The sequence below is a fragment of the Bos grunniens genome, chromosome 6, assembly GCF_055505025.1.
Source record: "Bos grunniens cultivar Pamir isolate PY7600 chromosome 6, Bosgru_T2T1.0, whole genome shotgun sequence".
In the NCBI taxonomy this organism is placed as follows: Eukaryota; Metazoa; Chordata; class Mammalia; order Artiodactyla; family Bovidae; genus Bos; species Bos grunniens.
In genome coordinates, this window is record NC_141170.1 from 57,488,105 (window position 1) to 57,505,793 (window position 17,689).

Here is a 17,689-nt window from a genome sequence, read left to right on the forward strand (position 1 = left end):
GGAGGAGACATACCCAGAATTCTAACCTGGAGAGTGAAGATTGAAGGCTAGAAACCAAACCTGGGAGGGAGTTGCTGATATTGGAATTAACCTAGGGGAGGGGAGATTTGTTCCCAAAGTGGCTGGGAGAAGCCAGGGCCGTCCTCTAGATTTGAAGACATCTCTAGCCCATGGGATCCTTCTCTGAAACACAGAGGCGCTTCCCTCATTCAAACAACTACTGAAATTGTGTGTCGTCCAGAAACCCTGCCCTGGTGGCCCCAGACACAGTGAGGAGCTGCCTGGGCAACGCAGAGAGCCAGAGCTTTTGGGCAATCTTGGTCCAACAAGGGCACGCGCGCGCACACACACACACACACACACACACCCCCCCCAAACGATATTGTTGCCAGTATCTAATCACCATCCCCAAAGGGGGTATCAGGTCATAATTTTTCCCCTAAATTGCAGTCTACCTGCTACAAGAAGTGAGAATTTGCATATCTGGGTACATCTGTGTAACTCAGCCACACACTTGAGTATCTGACTATGGGCAATTTCCTCAAAGAGCCTCAGTTTTCTCATCTGTAGAATGGGGAAACGGATTCTCTTATGCCCTCTCATAGAAATCTAATGAAATAATGTAAAAGTCTGATGCTTAGTGTGCTCTTATGACAACATGAACTCGAAGGCCATGAGCTGGATATAGACAAAAGCCCCTGGGCGCGCAAACAACTCGCAGCAACCTGGGTCAAGCCTTCAAGATGTTCTTTTCAGAAGGCTGGCGCAGAAATTTCCCATAGGCAGAAGAACGCGGTGTATTATCTTCCCAAGGTACACACGCACTCCAGCTACCCCAACCCCGCCCCGCCCCAACTACTCCCAGCTGGGTGCAACCCGAGAGTTTGGGGTCGTGCAGGGGTCGCCAAGAGCTTCTTCCTAAAACCGGGCCCCGCCCATAACAGCAGGAGCCTCAAGTGCACGGGGCTCCAAAGTCTCGTCCCGGCCAGAACCTCGCGCTGTTACCAGGACGCCCTCGGGGTCCCGGCTCTTTCCTTCCCTTCCCCCGTCGGAGGCGCACACCAGGCTCGGCGACCACGCGGGCGGCAGCGGCGGCACCAGGCTCCGCCCCCGCCCCCATTATCATTAGCAGATATTACCCTAAACACTTGCTCTTTACCTCCTTTCTCCCTCCAGGCATTGGCGAGGCAGCCTGTCAATCAGGGCTCGGGCGGCAGCCCCCCGCGCCGGGGTTCGGCGATGCCAGGCTTCGCGACAGGCGGCGGCGGTGACGGCGGCCGCGGCACAGACACCCACCCTCCCACACGCGCGCACCCGGGCAGAGCCGGCGGGCGGGCGGCAGCGGCATCTTCGGAGCCCGGCGCCGGGCGCCGAGGGGGCGTGCGGCCGGGAAGCGGCCGGGAGGCGCAGGATGGAGGAAGAGATGCAGCCGGCAGAGGAGGGGCCCAGCGTCCCCAAAATCTACAAGCAGCGCGGCCCCTACAGCGTCCTCAAGACGTTCCCCGGCAAGAGGCCAGCGCTGGCCAAGCGCTACGAGCGACCCACCCTGGTGGAGCTGCCGCACGTGCGGCCGCCCCCGCCGCCCTTCGCCCCGCACGCCGTGGTCTCCATCAGCAGCAGCGAGCCGCCGCCGCCGCAGCAGCAGCAGTTCCAGGCGCAGGGATCTTTCCCCCCCGGGCCCGGCCGGGCCAACGCCGCCGCGTCGTCGTCGTCTCCGTCCGGCACCCCCGCCGCGTCCCAGGGCCACCTGAGGACTACGGCGGCGCCGCCCGCGGCCGCCGCCGCCGCGTCATCATCCTCCTCGTTCGCCGCCGTCGTCAGGTACGGGTCGAGCCCGGCGGCCTCCGCGGGCAGCAGCAGCACGGGCGGCGACGGCGCCAGTCTGGAGCTCAGCGCAGGTACCAACTCTCGGGCGCAACTTTCCGTCCCGCCACGGCCGGGGAGAGGGGTGGGGCCCCGGGAAGGAGAAGCCCAGGGACCGCGGAGAGCCTGCGGCGCGCTGGGCCCAGCGGGAGGGCCGCGAGGGGAGCGCGGGGGTGGGCAGGGGGCGCGCACACCGGCTGAGGGAGGATTCGGACCTCCGAGCGCATTCCGGAGGCCTCCACGCGCTGGCGGCAACTTCTGGCGCTTCCCGGCCGCCGCCGCCGCCGCGTCCCGGGCTTCCGACGGCGCGCGCGCGCCTCTTAACAGGTGTCTCCGCCGCTCGCCTCCCGCTCGGCGCCCGGGGAACGCGGCGGTGGCGATGGGCGACCTGGCTGGTGGCGGGGGGAGCCGGGGGCCGCGCGCGAGCTGGGAGTGGGGGCGGGACACCCTCGGGTGGCAGCGGCGGCCGCTCCGGGAGAAGCTGGCGCTCTCCGGCGACTCTCGGGGAAGCCCTCCCTTTCTTCTCTGCGGCTTCACTTTTTCCTTCTACTTCTTCCCTTTATCTCTCTCTCTCCCCTCCATTTGCTTTTTCTTCTCTTTCCTTCTCGTTTGCTTTCTGATTCTCCCTCGCTGTGTCGCGGTCACTCAGCGGGCCCTAGGGCAGTTTCGTTTTTTCTGTGTGGGCGCGCGCGGTCTCTGCCTGCCCCTTTTCCCCCCAACCCCAGGGTCCCCGCGGGTGGCTGTAAGACGCGGGGCTCCCCCCGCAGCAGTCACGCGGGTGGGGCGGGCGGCCGCGACTTCAGGGACGGAGACTCCTGCCCCTCCCCCAGTACCTAGAACCCCGGGCGCTCCAGGTCCCGCCGCCCTCCCCGCACCGGGTGGGCGCTGCTGCACGCCGGGATCCCGCGCCTCTCGAGCTTTCTGGGCCCGGGCCCCTCAGAAATGCCTTTCGGGGAGCGCTCACCCCGGGTACGAGACTTCTGGTAGAAGCCGGTCCTCCTGCCCAGCTGCGGGGAGGGAGGCGGGCTGATGGAGAGGCCGCAGCCTGGGGCCTGGCCCAAGGGTGCTTTCTGCTCCCTGAGGACGCGCAGCCCCGTTTATCCCGCTCCTCGGAACTAAAAAGTTCCTGCTCAGGCCTTTTACTGCACTTTGGAGCCCTCCGAATCCTGCATATAAGTGAATCCAAAGGGTTTTTTTTTCCCCTAATGAAAATAGGAGCATTGTCTTGAAATGAGTTATAGAAGCCTAAGCTCATGTTCTGTTGTTTGTCAATATTTTGACACATGAAGGATTGGTTTTGAGAAAGAAAATCTAATTACAGGTTATAGTGAAGACTTGTCCTGTCACATCCCTCACTGATTTGGAGGGGTTCTTGTGTGGATGTCCTCACTGTTTGCAAGAGGTGGTTTTTTTTTCCTGTGTTTATATTCTGTTGTACTTTTGTATTCGTTGTTAGGCTATCTACTTTCATTTTCCTTATTTTTCTAGTGTTTTCCCGCTTTCTTAGGTTTGTGTGCTTTCTGGGTTTGGGTTCTGATTTTCTTATAAACTACTTCATGGTCATTCCTTGTTAATTTCCTAGCTCTGCTTTCTTGTTCAGAAGTTAGGGTCTTTTTCCCATATTCGGTACTTGGCGTACCCCTTAGCACAACCTCCAAGCCATCGTGTTCATTGGGGGTTTCCCCCTCTTTATCCGCCCACTTCACTCTTTAATCTCGTCTTGCTTTCTCCTTTGAGACTTTGCTGACTGTCTTTCAGTCTTTTACCTTTTTTAAGACCGTGTAAGTCTGCCCCCTTTCATTTCCGTGTTCATCCATAGTTTTAACCTTGCTTTTTCCTGCTGTTTTTCCTGTATTCTGTTTTCTGCACCGTTACTTGCTATCCTTTCCAGGGTCCCTTCTACTCTGGTGGCAGTTTCCCCACTCTTATCCATAAAGAGTTTTTGTTGTTTTGTTTTTCCTTCTTACCTTGTTCTGAATGACCTCTCTCAGTATTTACTCTGATGGCCTGTTAGTCTGTCTCTGTCCCCAGGTGGAAATCATGTCACTGAATCTAAAAGAGTGAAAAGGAGCTTGCTGATGCTCCTCAGATTCCCTGTATTTCTTATTTCCCTTTATTTTCAACATTTCTTCTTATTTTTTTTTTTTAAGAGAGCTCCTGGAGTAGTAAGCTTGATAGCCCCAAGAATAGGATGCCATGTGCTTGTTGGAAAGACAGGAATTGGGTTGTAGGTTTCTTCTTCTCAGTAAGGAAAATCAGATCAGTTCAGTGGCTCAGTTGTGTCCAACTCTTTGTGACCACATGGACTGCAGCACACCAGGCTTCCCTGTCCATCACCAACTCCCGGAGCTTGCTGAAACTCATGTCCATTGAGTTGGTGACGACATCTAACCATCTCATCTTCCCTCGTCCCCTTCTCCTGCCTTCAGTCTTTCCCAGCGTCAGGGTCTTTTCCAGTGAGTCTTGGCAAATGGTCAGGGGCAAAAAAAAAAAAAAAGACCTTAGTACTAGACATCATGAATTTTGGTCATAATATTAATCATTGGGGACAAAGCCATCTCTTAATGGGCACAGTGGCATTAGTGGCCCTCAGAAGGACAGGCGCCTGAAGAGTTGATTGGCTCTTTGAGGAACTAGTGGCGCCACTTTGAACCAATGAGCATGTGTGCCCAGACAGCCATGTGAGCATACTTGGTGGAGTGGAGGCAGGGTGGTGATTGGCTTGTTGCACCCTCACTGCAGTGTTACTGCAATGTCTCAGGCCCCCTGGTAAACTGAAAATAATCAAAACATCAATGAGATGAAATAAGTGAAGGATGGAAGAGAGAGAACTGAGTGTCCAGAGTAAATGCTGTGAAAAGATGAAAGGGTTGAAGTGAACCTTATTTGCCATTAAGGGCCATAAACCATTGAGAGGAGACACGTGTTTTAAAATAGATTTTTCAGTGTTCTTATAAAATCTCCTGAAGAGAATAATTTTCCTTAAAAGGGGTAATATACCATGGTTCTAAAAGCATATTTTTCCTCTGTGGGAGGCTTAGAGTTAAAACCCACGTAGATCTTGATATGCAGCCTAAATTTGGCATCAGGAAATGGGAAATTGCATCTTTAAGCAGAGTACAATCAAAAATGAATTACAATAAATCCTATATAATTGCATAGGTCATTCTCTTTAATGAGATTTTATTAACCTGACTGTCAAGCTTTTGAGTCAGGCAGATATTTTATCTTCTTCAACTGATAAAAGTGTCAGCTATAAACCACCATATAAATATTCATAAATCTACACATCTGTGGCAGCCTATCAGCATCATTCTTTTGGACATTAAAAGCATTCTAATTACTTTCTGTCTAGCAGAGCTGAAATGCTGCCTGTTATAGTATGTGCTTGGCAGGCATGATTGCTTTTGTTTGCCATCACAAATAGCAGCATCCTATTTTATATACCGATGGTCCAGAAAATATTCAGGGATTGACTGAGCAGGATGAATATTAGGAAGCACCATCTGGTTTTGATAGCACCGAGTATATTAACTCATCTGTTAATTTTTGACACATCATTGATTTATTTATTTAGAAAAATTGCATCCTGTTTTGCTGTGTTGATGTTTGCCATTAGGGAAAAAAAAACTGATGGCATTTTTTTTTTTTAAGACATACAGTAGTTCATTGATTTAAGAACAGGATGATGCTTCCATAGATGCTTTCATTTTGTAACTTCTATTTTCTACGCCACAAAGTCCTCCCATAGAAAGAAGTTATATTAATGTTTTAAGAAAATCATCCATTTTGAGCTAGTTGGAAATCCTTTTGGTAGATTGTAATAAATATATGGATACGTGGTAGTATAGGTCACAGAAATTTTTTTCTGCTTCTGCATTTTTAATATTAATATATTTCACCCTTCACTGGGCTAAAATCAAAAGGTTACCACTAATCTTGACTACTGTGATCTCCTTCATAGAAGCAGAATACTCTTGGGGATCTGCTGTGATGGGCAAATTCCATTCAAGGCTTTACTTACAAAGAAGGATGTTAAAGTAGGGAGCCTGTGTTTCATTGCTGAGTTCCCATCCCTCTTCACTTATCAGATTTAGGATGGATTAAACCTCTTAAATTCTGAAGAATTTCTAGAAATGATTTTTTGAATTACAAAAATAATCATGGGTTCAGATTCTGGAATCAGACTAGGCACAATTTGCAACATGATGTTATCTCCAGACAGGTTTTACAAAAAAGCAAAATAAATTTGAGAAATGTGGTCATTTTAGAGTGCTTTATGATTGTGATTTTTTTTAAAAACATTTTATGATCTTTCATTTTAGAGAAGTTAGGGATAAAGTAGGTTGTGTTAAAGCCTCTCTGTAATCTGTTAACTTTGTATTCCTTGCTATCACTTGAGTGGAACATTCTGTGACTAAGGGCGGGGGGGAGTTCAAAAAATTTAAAATACACGTTCACACTGCTCAATTAAGAATCATGGATCAGTGTGTCATACAACTGTGTTCATATAAAAACAGAACTTTTCTCCATTTCTTAGCAGTAAGGGGCATTACACAATACCTGCATTTCTAATTATATTCTGTCTGGAAAGGTGAAGTATTGCTGGCTGCAATATGTGTTAAGTGGAAAGATTTGCTGTTTTCCACCAAGTATAATAGTAACATTTTTCATCACACTCTTCAATGTATTGACATAAAATACTATTCAAATGTTAGAAGGTACTGAAAAGAAGAAAATTCAGCCTTTTAATGGCTACAGTGGCTATTTTTACATATATCAGTTCTGAGAACAAATTCTGAATAAAACATTTGGAAAACCTGCAAGCAAGAACTGTTTGGTGGCTATAACTATTCTCTGATGTTCTGAATGCACTTTAATACATTATCTTCATAATATAGCATAATGCATAATGACTTTTTCTCAACATATTACGAGTTTATCCTTCAGTTAAGAAAACAAATCATGCTTGTCTATACATCAGATTTTTTCCCCCTTAAAATCTATACTGTAATGTGACTTATCAGTATTCAGACAACTGAACTCCTTTTAGGACACTGGACAAATATATTCTAGCTGTTCTTTCTAAGCAATTCTGTTTTCGTCTTTCCTTTCATATTTTGTTTCTTTCATCAGGGTTGTATTAAAGGTGTATAGCCTATGAATCGATTAGGACTGTTCTGATTAAAATGCAAACAGTAAGTACAACTTCAGGTCTGAAATGGGATTATAGGATTAAATGAATGAAAACTGCTAATGTGCCAGAATTGAGAATCCCCAATCGATATTGTCCTTTGATTTCACTAATAAAAGAACAAAAACCTGGGAGTGAAAAATGAGAATGCAACATCTTAAACCTCCCCACTTGTATGGTTCAGCTGTTTACTTTCTGATTTATTCAGTTTTGGCCATTGCAAAATATAATACCCAACTATTTGAAGTCTTTCTCCATTACGATTCAGTTCAAATCATGAGCTTGTTTCTTCCTTTCCACCTGGCTGGGGGCAGAGTCATCATGACTTCCAGTGTTTGATGTAGGAAAGATAGTTCCCATATACACATCCCCTTTTCTCCGAAGTAGCAAGCCAACTTTATCTCGGCTGCTACTTGGGTCAAGTTTCACGGCCCATCAGTCAGCTCTAGACGAACACTATACGTGGCATCTCGTTCTTTCGTTAGCACTCAAAGTAATTGTGGTTAAAAAGCTGGCCTGTGCCTAATATTTGTGGGATTCAGGGTGAGGATACAAATGCTGTAAACTAAGATACTATTTTAGCTATAAGAGTCCCCGCATGTATTCAGTAAATACTTCTTGAGATACTGTGCTGGCCCTCAAGCTCGAGTCCACTCATAGAATATACAGTCTCTTAGGTCTCTGCTGAGCTGAAGAGTACTGGCCTCTGTGTTCTGACTTGTCATTTTTCCTGAGGGTTTAGGAATGGTAGCATTTTATAGATTTGGGAGATGTGAGGGGTGCTTCCTATATGCTCTGGGCCTTAGATAAATCATTAAATAATTAGAAAAGGAGACTTGAACCCCCTCCCCCTGATATCTTAGTTACTTTAGGAAGACTAGTAAGAAAAAGAAGAGCATGAAGTACTGCATGGAGGTTTCTAAAGGTTGGTTTTGCTGGTCATTAACCTGGGTTTTCTAGAGAAACCAATTTTCTTAAGTCACAATTATTCTGGTTTGTTGTCCCCAAAGAAACCCTTGAGCATCTCACCATTTTTCACTTTTAAAGGTCTTTTTTTCCTCAGTAAAGATACAGCTACACAACATTTCCAGGGACAACAAGCAGCTAGTTGTTGTTTCAGTCACCGAGTCGTGTCCGACTCTCTGAGACGCCGTGGACTGTGGCACGCCAGGCTTCCCTGTCCTTCACCAGCTCCCGCAGCTTGCTCAATCTCACGTCCACTGAGTCAGTAATGCCATCCCACCATCTCATCCTCTGTTGTTCCCTTCTTGTGCTGCTTTCAATCTTTCCCAACGTCAGGATCTTTTCTAACGAGTAGGCTCTTTGCATCAGGTGGCCAAAGTATTGGCGCTTTAGCGTCAGTCCTTCAGTGACGTTATATTTCTATAATAAACAATAGTTATTGGCATCTAGAATCTACAGTATTTTGTTTGTTGCCACTATTTTACATAGAGGGGAGAGGAAATAAGAGGCACCCTCATTGCCAAATATAAACCCTAAAAAAATATCTCTCTCTGGGTATTTATAAATTGCCCATTCTGGGTGGTGGTCTACAAAGAGAATGTTGATGTAGCATTTACGTTTAGGGTGAATTTTCAAAACCCTTGGACTGACAACATTGAGTCACATCTTCACAATACTGACTGGGGCGGGGCGCGGGGGCCTTTCCATATTTTTTCTTTTTGAGGTGAACTGATTGCTTTCTATCCGTTTTTTGCTTTCCACTGATTGACAGTTAACATGCTTTGGAATACATTTGTGGAAACTGACTGGCCCTGTCTGTGCGTGCCAGTTAAGAGATTTGGTGGGAAAAGCCCTGAGAAGGGCCTTGTTGCTTTTCAGATGCTACTGCTATAGATCAGGCTAAGGTATCAGATACAGGAAAGGATTGCCAGCCCAGATGGTGGATGACAAAGTGTTGCTTTGGGGCTCCTCCTCATTTGCCTCAGGCCTACTCCTTGTTTTTTCTTAGGTGTTTAGTGAGCACTTCACAGACACCTCTCGGTCTTCTCCAGTTTGCATCTGGGAGCAACGTACTCTCAGTGGGGATTGTATCAGCTGATTAATAGCAAGGGCATGAGGGCACTCCAGAAATAGCAGTAATGATTGCTGTAAGCTCCGCTGTCAATGAGGAGTTGAGTCTGCAGGGCTGGCTTGATTCATTAGAGTGAGGATGTTAATGAAGCCAAAGGTGTGAGTCCAGAGCTGTGCGGGCCAGCCAATGCCATTGAGAGGGGAGTCTCTATTCAGTTCCCCAGTCCCATCCAGCCATTTCCCAGAATCGAGTTGGGGTGGCTCATCAGGAGTGACAGGAAGCTGTGCATCCAGGTACATGTGGATTCACTATGTCACACTGTTGTGCGGCAGAGAGTAGAAGTCCATGTTTCTGACAGTTTCAAATGTTGAACTCCAAGTCGAGGACCCTCTTTGTCCCTTGTCTTGGCTGTGAGTCTCTGATGTGTCTTCTCTTCTGTTTCAGAGAGTCGTATGATCTTGGACGCTTTTGCTCAACAATGCAGCCGAGTCCTTAGCCTCTTAAATTGTGGAGGCAAACTTCTAGACTCCAACCATTCTCAATCCATGATATCTTGTGTGAAGCAGGAAGGCTCAAGTTACACTGAAAGACAGGAACCATGTCCTGTTGGCAAAGGGGTCCACAGTCAGACCTCAGACAATTTAGACATTGAAATGCAATATATGCAAAGGAAACAACAAACTTCTGCATTTTTGAGAGTTTTCACTGACTCCCTGCAAAATTACCTGCTCTCAGGGAGCTTTCCAACTCCAAACACCTCCTCGGTCAGCGAGTACGGCCACCTGGCGGATGTGGATCCTCTGTCAACATCCCCCGTGCACACGCTAGGTGGCTGGACCTCCCCAGCAACATCTGAATCCCATGGTCACCCATCATCATCTACGCTGCCTGAGGAGGAGGAAGAGGAGGAAGAGGAAGGCTACTGTCCCCGATGCCAAGAGCTGGAGCAGGAGGTGATTTCACTGCAACAAGAAAATGAAGAGCTCAGAAGAAAGTTAGAGAGCATCCCAGGTACCCTGCCCTGTTACTTAAAAGCCACTTGCTGCCCATTTTCCGTTGTCCCATTTGTGTGTGTGTGTGCATGTGTATATGTACGTGTGGTTTCTGTTGTTGTCTGTTGGAACCAGTGATGTAGAAAAGTTGGAAAAGCAGGCATGCGCAGTTTTAGTCTGCCAGCGCCAAACGAATTTCAGGTTGAGCTACTAATCCTGTCCTGTGTTTAAGTCACAGTCCTCTAGGGTATAGACCTGAAGGCTATAGTCCTATTAAAAGATGTCTCCATTGATACAAACATGATCCCAAGGTGTAGTGCAATGAGATTGAAATAGGCCATGTGCTGTGGGCTTGAGTTTTCTTCAAAAAGTGATCCTGTTCCTTTTAAATAGCTTTTGTATCTGTAAAGATTTTGATATATGTGTTTTATCAGTCTGTGATAGAAATTGAAATGAAATGACACCTACAAAGGCAGCACTCAGAGAACAAATTGTCTCTTCTATTCCATTAATCTCTCGCCTTTCTTGTTAAGTTTCAACAGGTGTGGTTTCTTTAGCCTCCAAACTCCCCTTAAAGTTAACAAGCTACTGTGAACTAAAAGGAATAGTTCAAAGATAGGCTAGTTGGTGAAGGCAATGGCATCCCACTCCAGTACTTTTGCCTGGAAAATCCCATGGATGGAGGAGCCTGGTAGGCTGCAGTCCATGGGGTCGCTAAGAGTCGGACACGACTGAGCGACTTCTCTTTCACTTTTCACTTTCATGCATTGGAGAAGGAAATGGCAGCCCACTCCAGTGTTCTTGCCTGGAGAGTCCCAGGGACAGGGGAGCCTGGTGGGCTGCCATCTCTGGGGTCACACAGAGTTGGACATGACTGAAGGGACTTAGCAGTAGCAGTAGGCTAGTCCCAAACCAGTTGTGCTCCTGGCTAAACATGAGGCATTCACTGCCTCTCAGAGACACTAGATTTGCAGAGTAGTAAAGTCATCTTTATGGCAAGATCTTCTGTGGGTTGCAAAGCCATTTTTTCCTTATTTGGGAAGGTTCTGATTTTGTATATAGCTTTGACTTCATTACTACATGTCTGTGGCTTTGCAGAGAGACTGGCACGATATTGTAAATCAACTATACTTCAATTTTTTTCAAAGAATATATAGCAATGCTAAATAAATAAAAGACAGTAAAACCTTTTTTTATGGGAACTCTGGCTGTCCAGTGGTTAGGACTCTGCTTTCATTGCCAAGGATTTGGGTTTAATCCCTTGTCCAGGAACTAAGATCCTGCAAGCTGCAAGGAATGGCCAAAGAAACAAGAGACAATAAAACCTTTGTAATCATGCAGCCCATTGATAAAAAATTTTGAGCATGTATCCACCAGTGTACACATCCATTGATTATTTACCTGCATGTACTACTATACTAATATATTATGTTCAAAGTAAAGCATACATAATACATTTAAAAATTTTAAGGCTGATCCATAAACAGAAGTTATGTTTTTTTCCTCATTCGATGTCTTTGCATCACAAAATTTGGCAGCTTATGTAGAAAGAAGGAAATGTTGACTTAAGTTACCCACTTGTTTATTAGAAGTGCCAAACAAAAAGTCTACTTTGCTCCTGTCCTTTCATTTAAAGCATTTCCCGGATAGTGCTGAGGTTTGGCTCAGAATATCTTGGAGTTAGATTGAGTGCAGTTTGTCCTTCTGGGAGACAAGCAAGAGGTGAAGTAAATCCATTCTTGGTTGTTGCAGTTGAGCTCTGGAGTTAGATGCAAAGTCTTGGCATTGTCCCTGCCAGGCAGACTGATTACAGGAGAGAGACTGGCGGAACCCAGAACAATGCAGTAGAACCAGAGCCCTATTGGTTTCTCCTGGTCAGAGAGATATGGGTGCAGCTAACAGACTGAAATTTTACAGCTTTCACAGTTGTGTGAATTATGATCCATTAATTGTGGGTTTTAATACCAAAAGGGTATGTCACATCTCACTCCCCACTGCTGTTTCATTAGGAGAGAACACGGTGTCCTGGGGTCAGCCAACTGCAGGTTCTTGAATTAGCCATTCAGCACTGTGGGTAGGGGTTTCATGGTGCAAGGATGGGTGACTCGCACGCAGAGTACTGCTGCCCAACTCCTCATCCTGAATCTGTGGCAAGCTGTCTGTCCTTGGTAAACTTACTCAGCCAATGTGGGGTTCACTCCACCTGCTTTTTCCTGAATCTGCACAGGTGCAATGTCTGTGTCAGGAGTAAATCATTGCTGGCCTGCCACTAATCATCCTTTTCGACTACCCAGAAAAACAAAAATGCTGCAATTTCTTGAGTCCTCTTGATGGCCAGACATTGAATGACTCTTGCTGAAAATAGGCTAATGATCCCCACTGTTAGTGTAAACACCTACCACTGCTGCTATAGAGAGTCACCTCCAGGAACTTGAATGATTAGCCATTCTACATAGAGAACCTTGATTGCTTTAATTAGTCCATGTGTTGTTCAGTCACTCAGTTCTGTCTGACTCTTTGTGACCCCATAAACTTCAGTACCCCAGGCTTCCCTGTCCTTCACCATGTTCCGGAGCTTGCTCAAACTCATGTCCGTTGAGTCAGTGATGACATCCAACCATCTCATCATCTCTCGTCCCCTTCTTCTGCCTTCAGTCTTTCAAGCTTCAGAGTCTTTTCTAATGGGTCAACTCTTCCCCATCAGGTGGCATTCAGTTTCAGCATCAGTCCTTCCAATGAATATTCAGGTTTGATTTCTTTTAGGTTTGACTGGTTTAATCTCCTTGCAGTCCAAGGGATTCTTCAAGAGTCTTCTCCAACACCATAGTTCAAAAGCATCAATTCTTCGGCGCTCAGCTTTCTTTATGGTCCAGCTCTCACATCCGTACATGACTACTGGAAAAACCATAGCTTTGACTAGACAGACCTTTGTTGGCAAACTAAAGTCTTTGCTTTTTAATATACTGTCTAGGTTAGTCATAGCTTTTCTTCCGAGGAACAATCGTCTTTTAATTTTGTGGCTGCAGTCACCATCTTGCAGTGATTTTGAAGCCCAAGAAAATAAAGTTCGTCACTGTTTTCTATTGTTTCCCCATCTATTTGCTGTGAAGTGATGGGACTGTATGCGATGATCTTTGTTTTTTGAATGTTGAATTTTAAGCCAGCCTTTCCACTCTCCTCTTTGACTTTCATCAAAAGGCTCTTTAGTTTCTCTTTGCTTTCTGCCATTAGGGTGGTGTCTTCTGTATATCTGAGATTGTTGCTATTACTCCAGCAATCGTGATTCCAGCTTGTGCTTCATCCAGCCCAGTATTTTGCATGATGTACTCTGCATATAAGTTAAATAAGCAGGGTAACGATATACAGCCTTGATGTCCTCCTTTCCCCATGAACCAGTCCGTTGTTACAGGTCTGGTTCTAACTGTTGCTTCTTGAGCTCCATACAGGTTACTCAGGAGGCAGGTCAGGTGGTCTGGTATTCCCATCTCTTTCAGAATTTTCCACAGTTTGTTGTGATCCACATAGTCAAAGGCTTTAGCATAGTCAGTGAAGCAGAAATAGATGTTTTTCTGGAATTCTCTGCAATTTGATCTCTGGTTCCTCTGCCTTTTCGAAATCTATCTTGAACATCTGGAAGTTCTCAGTTCACGTCATGGTGAAGTCAGGCTTGGAGAATTTCGAACATTACTTTGCTGGCATGTGAGATGAGCACAGTTGTATGGTAGTTTGAACATTCTTTGGCATTGCCTTTGGGTTTTGAATGAAAACTGACCTTTTCCAGTCCTGTGGTCACTGCTGAGTTTTCCATATTTGCTGGCATATTGAGTGCAGCACTTTTAACAGCATCATGTTTTCGACTTGAAATAACTCAGCAGGAATTCCATCACCTACACTAACTTTGTTCGTAATGATGCGACATAAGGCCCACTTGACTTCACACTCCAGGATGTCTGGCTCTAGGTGAGTGATCATACCATCGTGGTTATCTGGGTTTTAAGATCTTTTCTGCATAGTTCTCTGTATTCTTGCCACCTCTTCTTAATATCTTCTGCTTCTGTTAGGTCCATACCATTTCTGTCCTTTCTTGTGCCCATCTTTGCATGAAATGTTCCCTTAGTATCTCTGATTTTCTTGAAGAGATCTCTAGTCTTTCCTATTCTATTGTTTTCCTCTCTATTTCTTTGCATTGTTCACTTAGGAAGGCTTCCTTATCTCTCCGTGCCGTTCTTTGGAACTCTGCATTCGGTTGGGTATATGTTGACCTTTCTCCTTTGCCTTTCACTTCTCTTCTTTTCTCAGCTATTTGTAAGGCCTCCTAAGACAGCCATTTTGCCTTTTTGCATTCCTTTTTCTTGGGGATGGTTTTGATCACCACTTCCTGTATAATGTCACAAACCTCCATCCATAGTTCTTCGGGCACTCTGTCTATCAGATCTAGTCCCTTGAATCTATTTGTCACTTCCACTGAATAATCATAAGGGATTTGATTTAGGTCATACTGAAGGAAATCAGTCCTGAATATTCATCGGAAAGACAGATGGTGAAGCTGAAACTCCAGTACTTTGGCCACCTGATGCAAAGAACTGACTGAGTGGAAAAGACCCTGATGCTGGGAAAAATTGAAGGTGGGAGGAGAAGGGGGATGACAGAGGATGAGATGGTTGGATGGCATCATCCATCGAATGGCATCATTGAATCAATGGACATGAGTTTGAGTAAACTCTGTGAGTTGGCAATGGACAGGGAGGCCTGGCATGCTGCAGTCCATGGGGTCACAAAGAGTCAGACACTTGTGAGTGATTGAACTGAACTGAACTGATACCTTAATGGCCTAGTGGTTTTCCCTGCTTTCTTCCATTTAAGTCTGAATTTTTGCAATAAGGAGTTCATGATCTGAGCCACAATCAGCTCCCTGTCTTGTTTTTGCTGACTGTATGGAGCATCTCCATCTGTGGCTGCAAAAAATACAATCAGTCTGATTTCAGTGTTGACCATCTGGTGATGCCCATGTGTAGAGTCATCTCTTGTATTGTTGGAAGAGGGTGTTTGCTGTGACCAGTGTGTTCTCTTGACAAAACTCTATTAGCCTTTGCCCTGCTTCATTTTGTTCTCCAAGGCCAAATTTGCCTGTTATTCCAGGTATCTCTTGACTTCCTACTTTTGCATTCCAGTCCCCTATGATGAAAAGGACATCTTTTTTTGGTGTTAGTTCTAGAACGTTTTGTAAGTCATCATAGAAATGTTAACTTCAGCTTTTTTGGCATCAGTGGTTGGGGCACAGACTTGGATTACTGTGATATTGAATGGTTTGCCTTAAAAATGAACAGAGATCATTTTGTCGTTCATGAGATTGCACCCAAGTGCTACAGCATTTTAGACTCTTGTTGACTATGAGGGCTACTCCATTTCTTCTAAGGGATTCTTGCCCACAGTAGTAGGTATAATGGTCATTAAATTAAATTTGCCCCTTTAGGTCCATTTTAGTTCACTGATTTGTTAAATGTCGATGAGTTTAGTTGCTTTTAGCCCAGACTGAAACTCAACTATATAGGTAAAAGTCACTTTGTCCATTACGTATAGTGAAAAACAGTGTGAAATGCAGGAAAGACCAGCTATTTTTGATTACTTGACTCATGGGTTTATTGCCTAGGGACATGAGTGTTGGGCGTCAGGTTGAAAGTGCCACTTAAGATGAAAACTTGAATCAAAAGGACATCATTGAGCTCTTGCCCTCACCCCCCAAGCTCCATCTTTGGCTAAACACAAACCAGACTGTAGGTGATCACCCAAGAAACCAGTCTGGCTAGCTGTTCTGAGCTAGTATCCCTTTGGTGTTGGGGGTCAGGGGAATCTGTTATTTTTTACCCATATGAAGAAAAGTGTGGCAGATAATGTCTGGTTTTGCACATAACAAGAGTATTTTGCAAGCAGTAACTTTCCTGTGAGACTTGGGGTCAGTTTTCCCTAAGCAGTATCCATGCTTCCCAGCAATCACAGTGGGCCTTTGTTATCCTAGAGGCCAGTATATTTCCGTGGAAGGACCTGGGGCTTTCTTTTCGTAGGATCTGCCCTTGTGTCATAGGATCACTCTTCTTGCAGCCAAGCAGGTGGATGAGTACAAAGAGGAGAGGAGCATGCAGAGTGAGCAGAGGGAGTCAGGTGCAGGACATGATGGGGGCACCTGTCGTGGGTTGCAGTAGGGGCGGAGTTCCTCGAGCACGTCCCTCTCTCCAGAGTCATGCTGTTGAGCAGCTCTGAGATTCCAGTTTCTTGTTTTTCCCCAAAATAAGGCATTCATACCTGGGAGTAGTTCTTGAACTAAGAATTCAAAAGAAATGAGTCTATTTAGTCTACAGGGGGAAAGTACTTTTAGCTATAAGAGGGGGACAGGAAGGCGACAGCCCTCACCTCAAGGAAAGAGACTGGGAAGAGGTGTTCTTTCCAGCACCACCTGAGACAGCCTTTGTTTATTGTATTATTTGTGAAACATCCAACAAAGTTGTATTGAGTATCAGCTACATGCAAGCGAGGGGCTTCTAGAAAGTACTCTGTAACTTACTTTCCAGAGTTATTTGCAGATGTAGGTAACTTAACATTTTATCCCAGGAGGTAGCATTAGCACATTTTCTTTTGTATTAGAAGTTACACTTGACATTACACTAGATAACTACATCACACTAGAAATTACAGAGTCTTTGGAAGTTTTTTTTTTTTTTTTTAAGAAATAGGTTAAAAGAAAGAAGTCACAAAAGGAAGATACTGGGGTCAGGGATACAAAGAGCTGAGAAGTTATTAAAAGAAGAAAAATGATGGGCAGACATCTCAGTGGAGAAGGTATTAAGTTACAGTAGTCACTTTTATTTAGAAAGCTTGCAGTCAGCACTGGTTAAAGGGAACTCATAAAGGAGATGGGTATAAAATACCATATTTCATCTAATTTCAACCTTCATTGAATGTAAGACACACCAATAGTTTATGTTCCATTAAGAAGAAACACTTCAAATCTTAATTGCCCTTTATAATTGTCTTTGAACACCAAGTTTAGAGATTTTAAAATATGATAAAATGTTGGTATTAAAAACATAATATATGGTAATTAAAAAACCACTTCCAACAGTACTCTATACAAAATAGATAACCAACAAGGATCTGCTATGTAGACCCAGGAACTGTGCTCAATATTATGTAATTACCTATATGGGAAAATAATCTGGGAAAAAATACATACATATATATATATTCATACATACACACACACACATTTATATGTAACTGAGGGCTTTCCAGGTGGTGCTAGTGGTAAAGAACCTGCCTGCCAATGTAGGACATAAAATTGCAGGTTTGATCCTGGGTCAGGAAGATCTGCTAGAGGACGGTGTGGCAACCCACTCCAGTATTGTCTGGAGAATCCCATGGACAGAGGAGCCTGGCAGGCTACAGTCCATGGGGTCTCAAGAGTCGGACACGACTGAGTGACTTTCACTTTCATGCATATATAACTGAATAACTGTGCTGTACACCTGAAACTAACATGATATTGTTAATCAACTACAATAAAATTTTAGAAATAATGGTAACTTGCAAAGTAAAATAACTATGACATTA

At 45.1% G+C, this 17,689-nt stretch overlaps 1 protein-coding gene across 2 annotated transcripts in view; it reads left to right on the forward strand.

Moving 5' to 3' along the window:
- Positions 1–945: 945 nt before the first annotated feature.
- The window catches only part of BEND4 (BEN domain containing 4), a 33,297-nt gene continuing 16,553 nt past the window's right edge, over positions 946–17,689 (forward strand). The window contains exons 1-2 of one of the 2 annotated variants that reach the window (XM_086407730.1): positions 946–1,898; positions 9,537–10,103. In XM_086407730.1, the coding sequence (XP_086263856.1) occupies positions 1,412–1,898; positions 9,537–10,103 (1,054 nt within the window). In that variant the 5' untranslated portion in view covers positions 946–1,411. The remainder of the gene's footprint in view (positions 1,899–9,536; positions 10,104–17,689) is intronic. The other variant, XM_086407729.1, reaches the window with a different exon arrangement.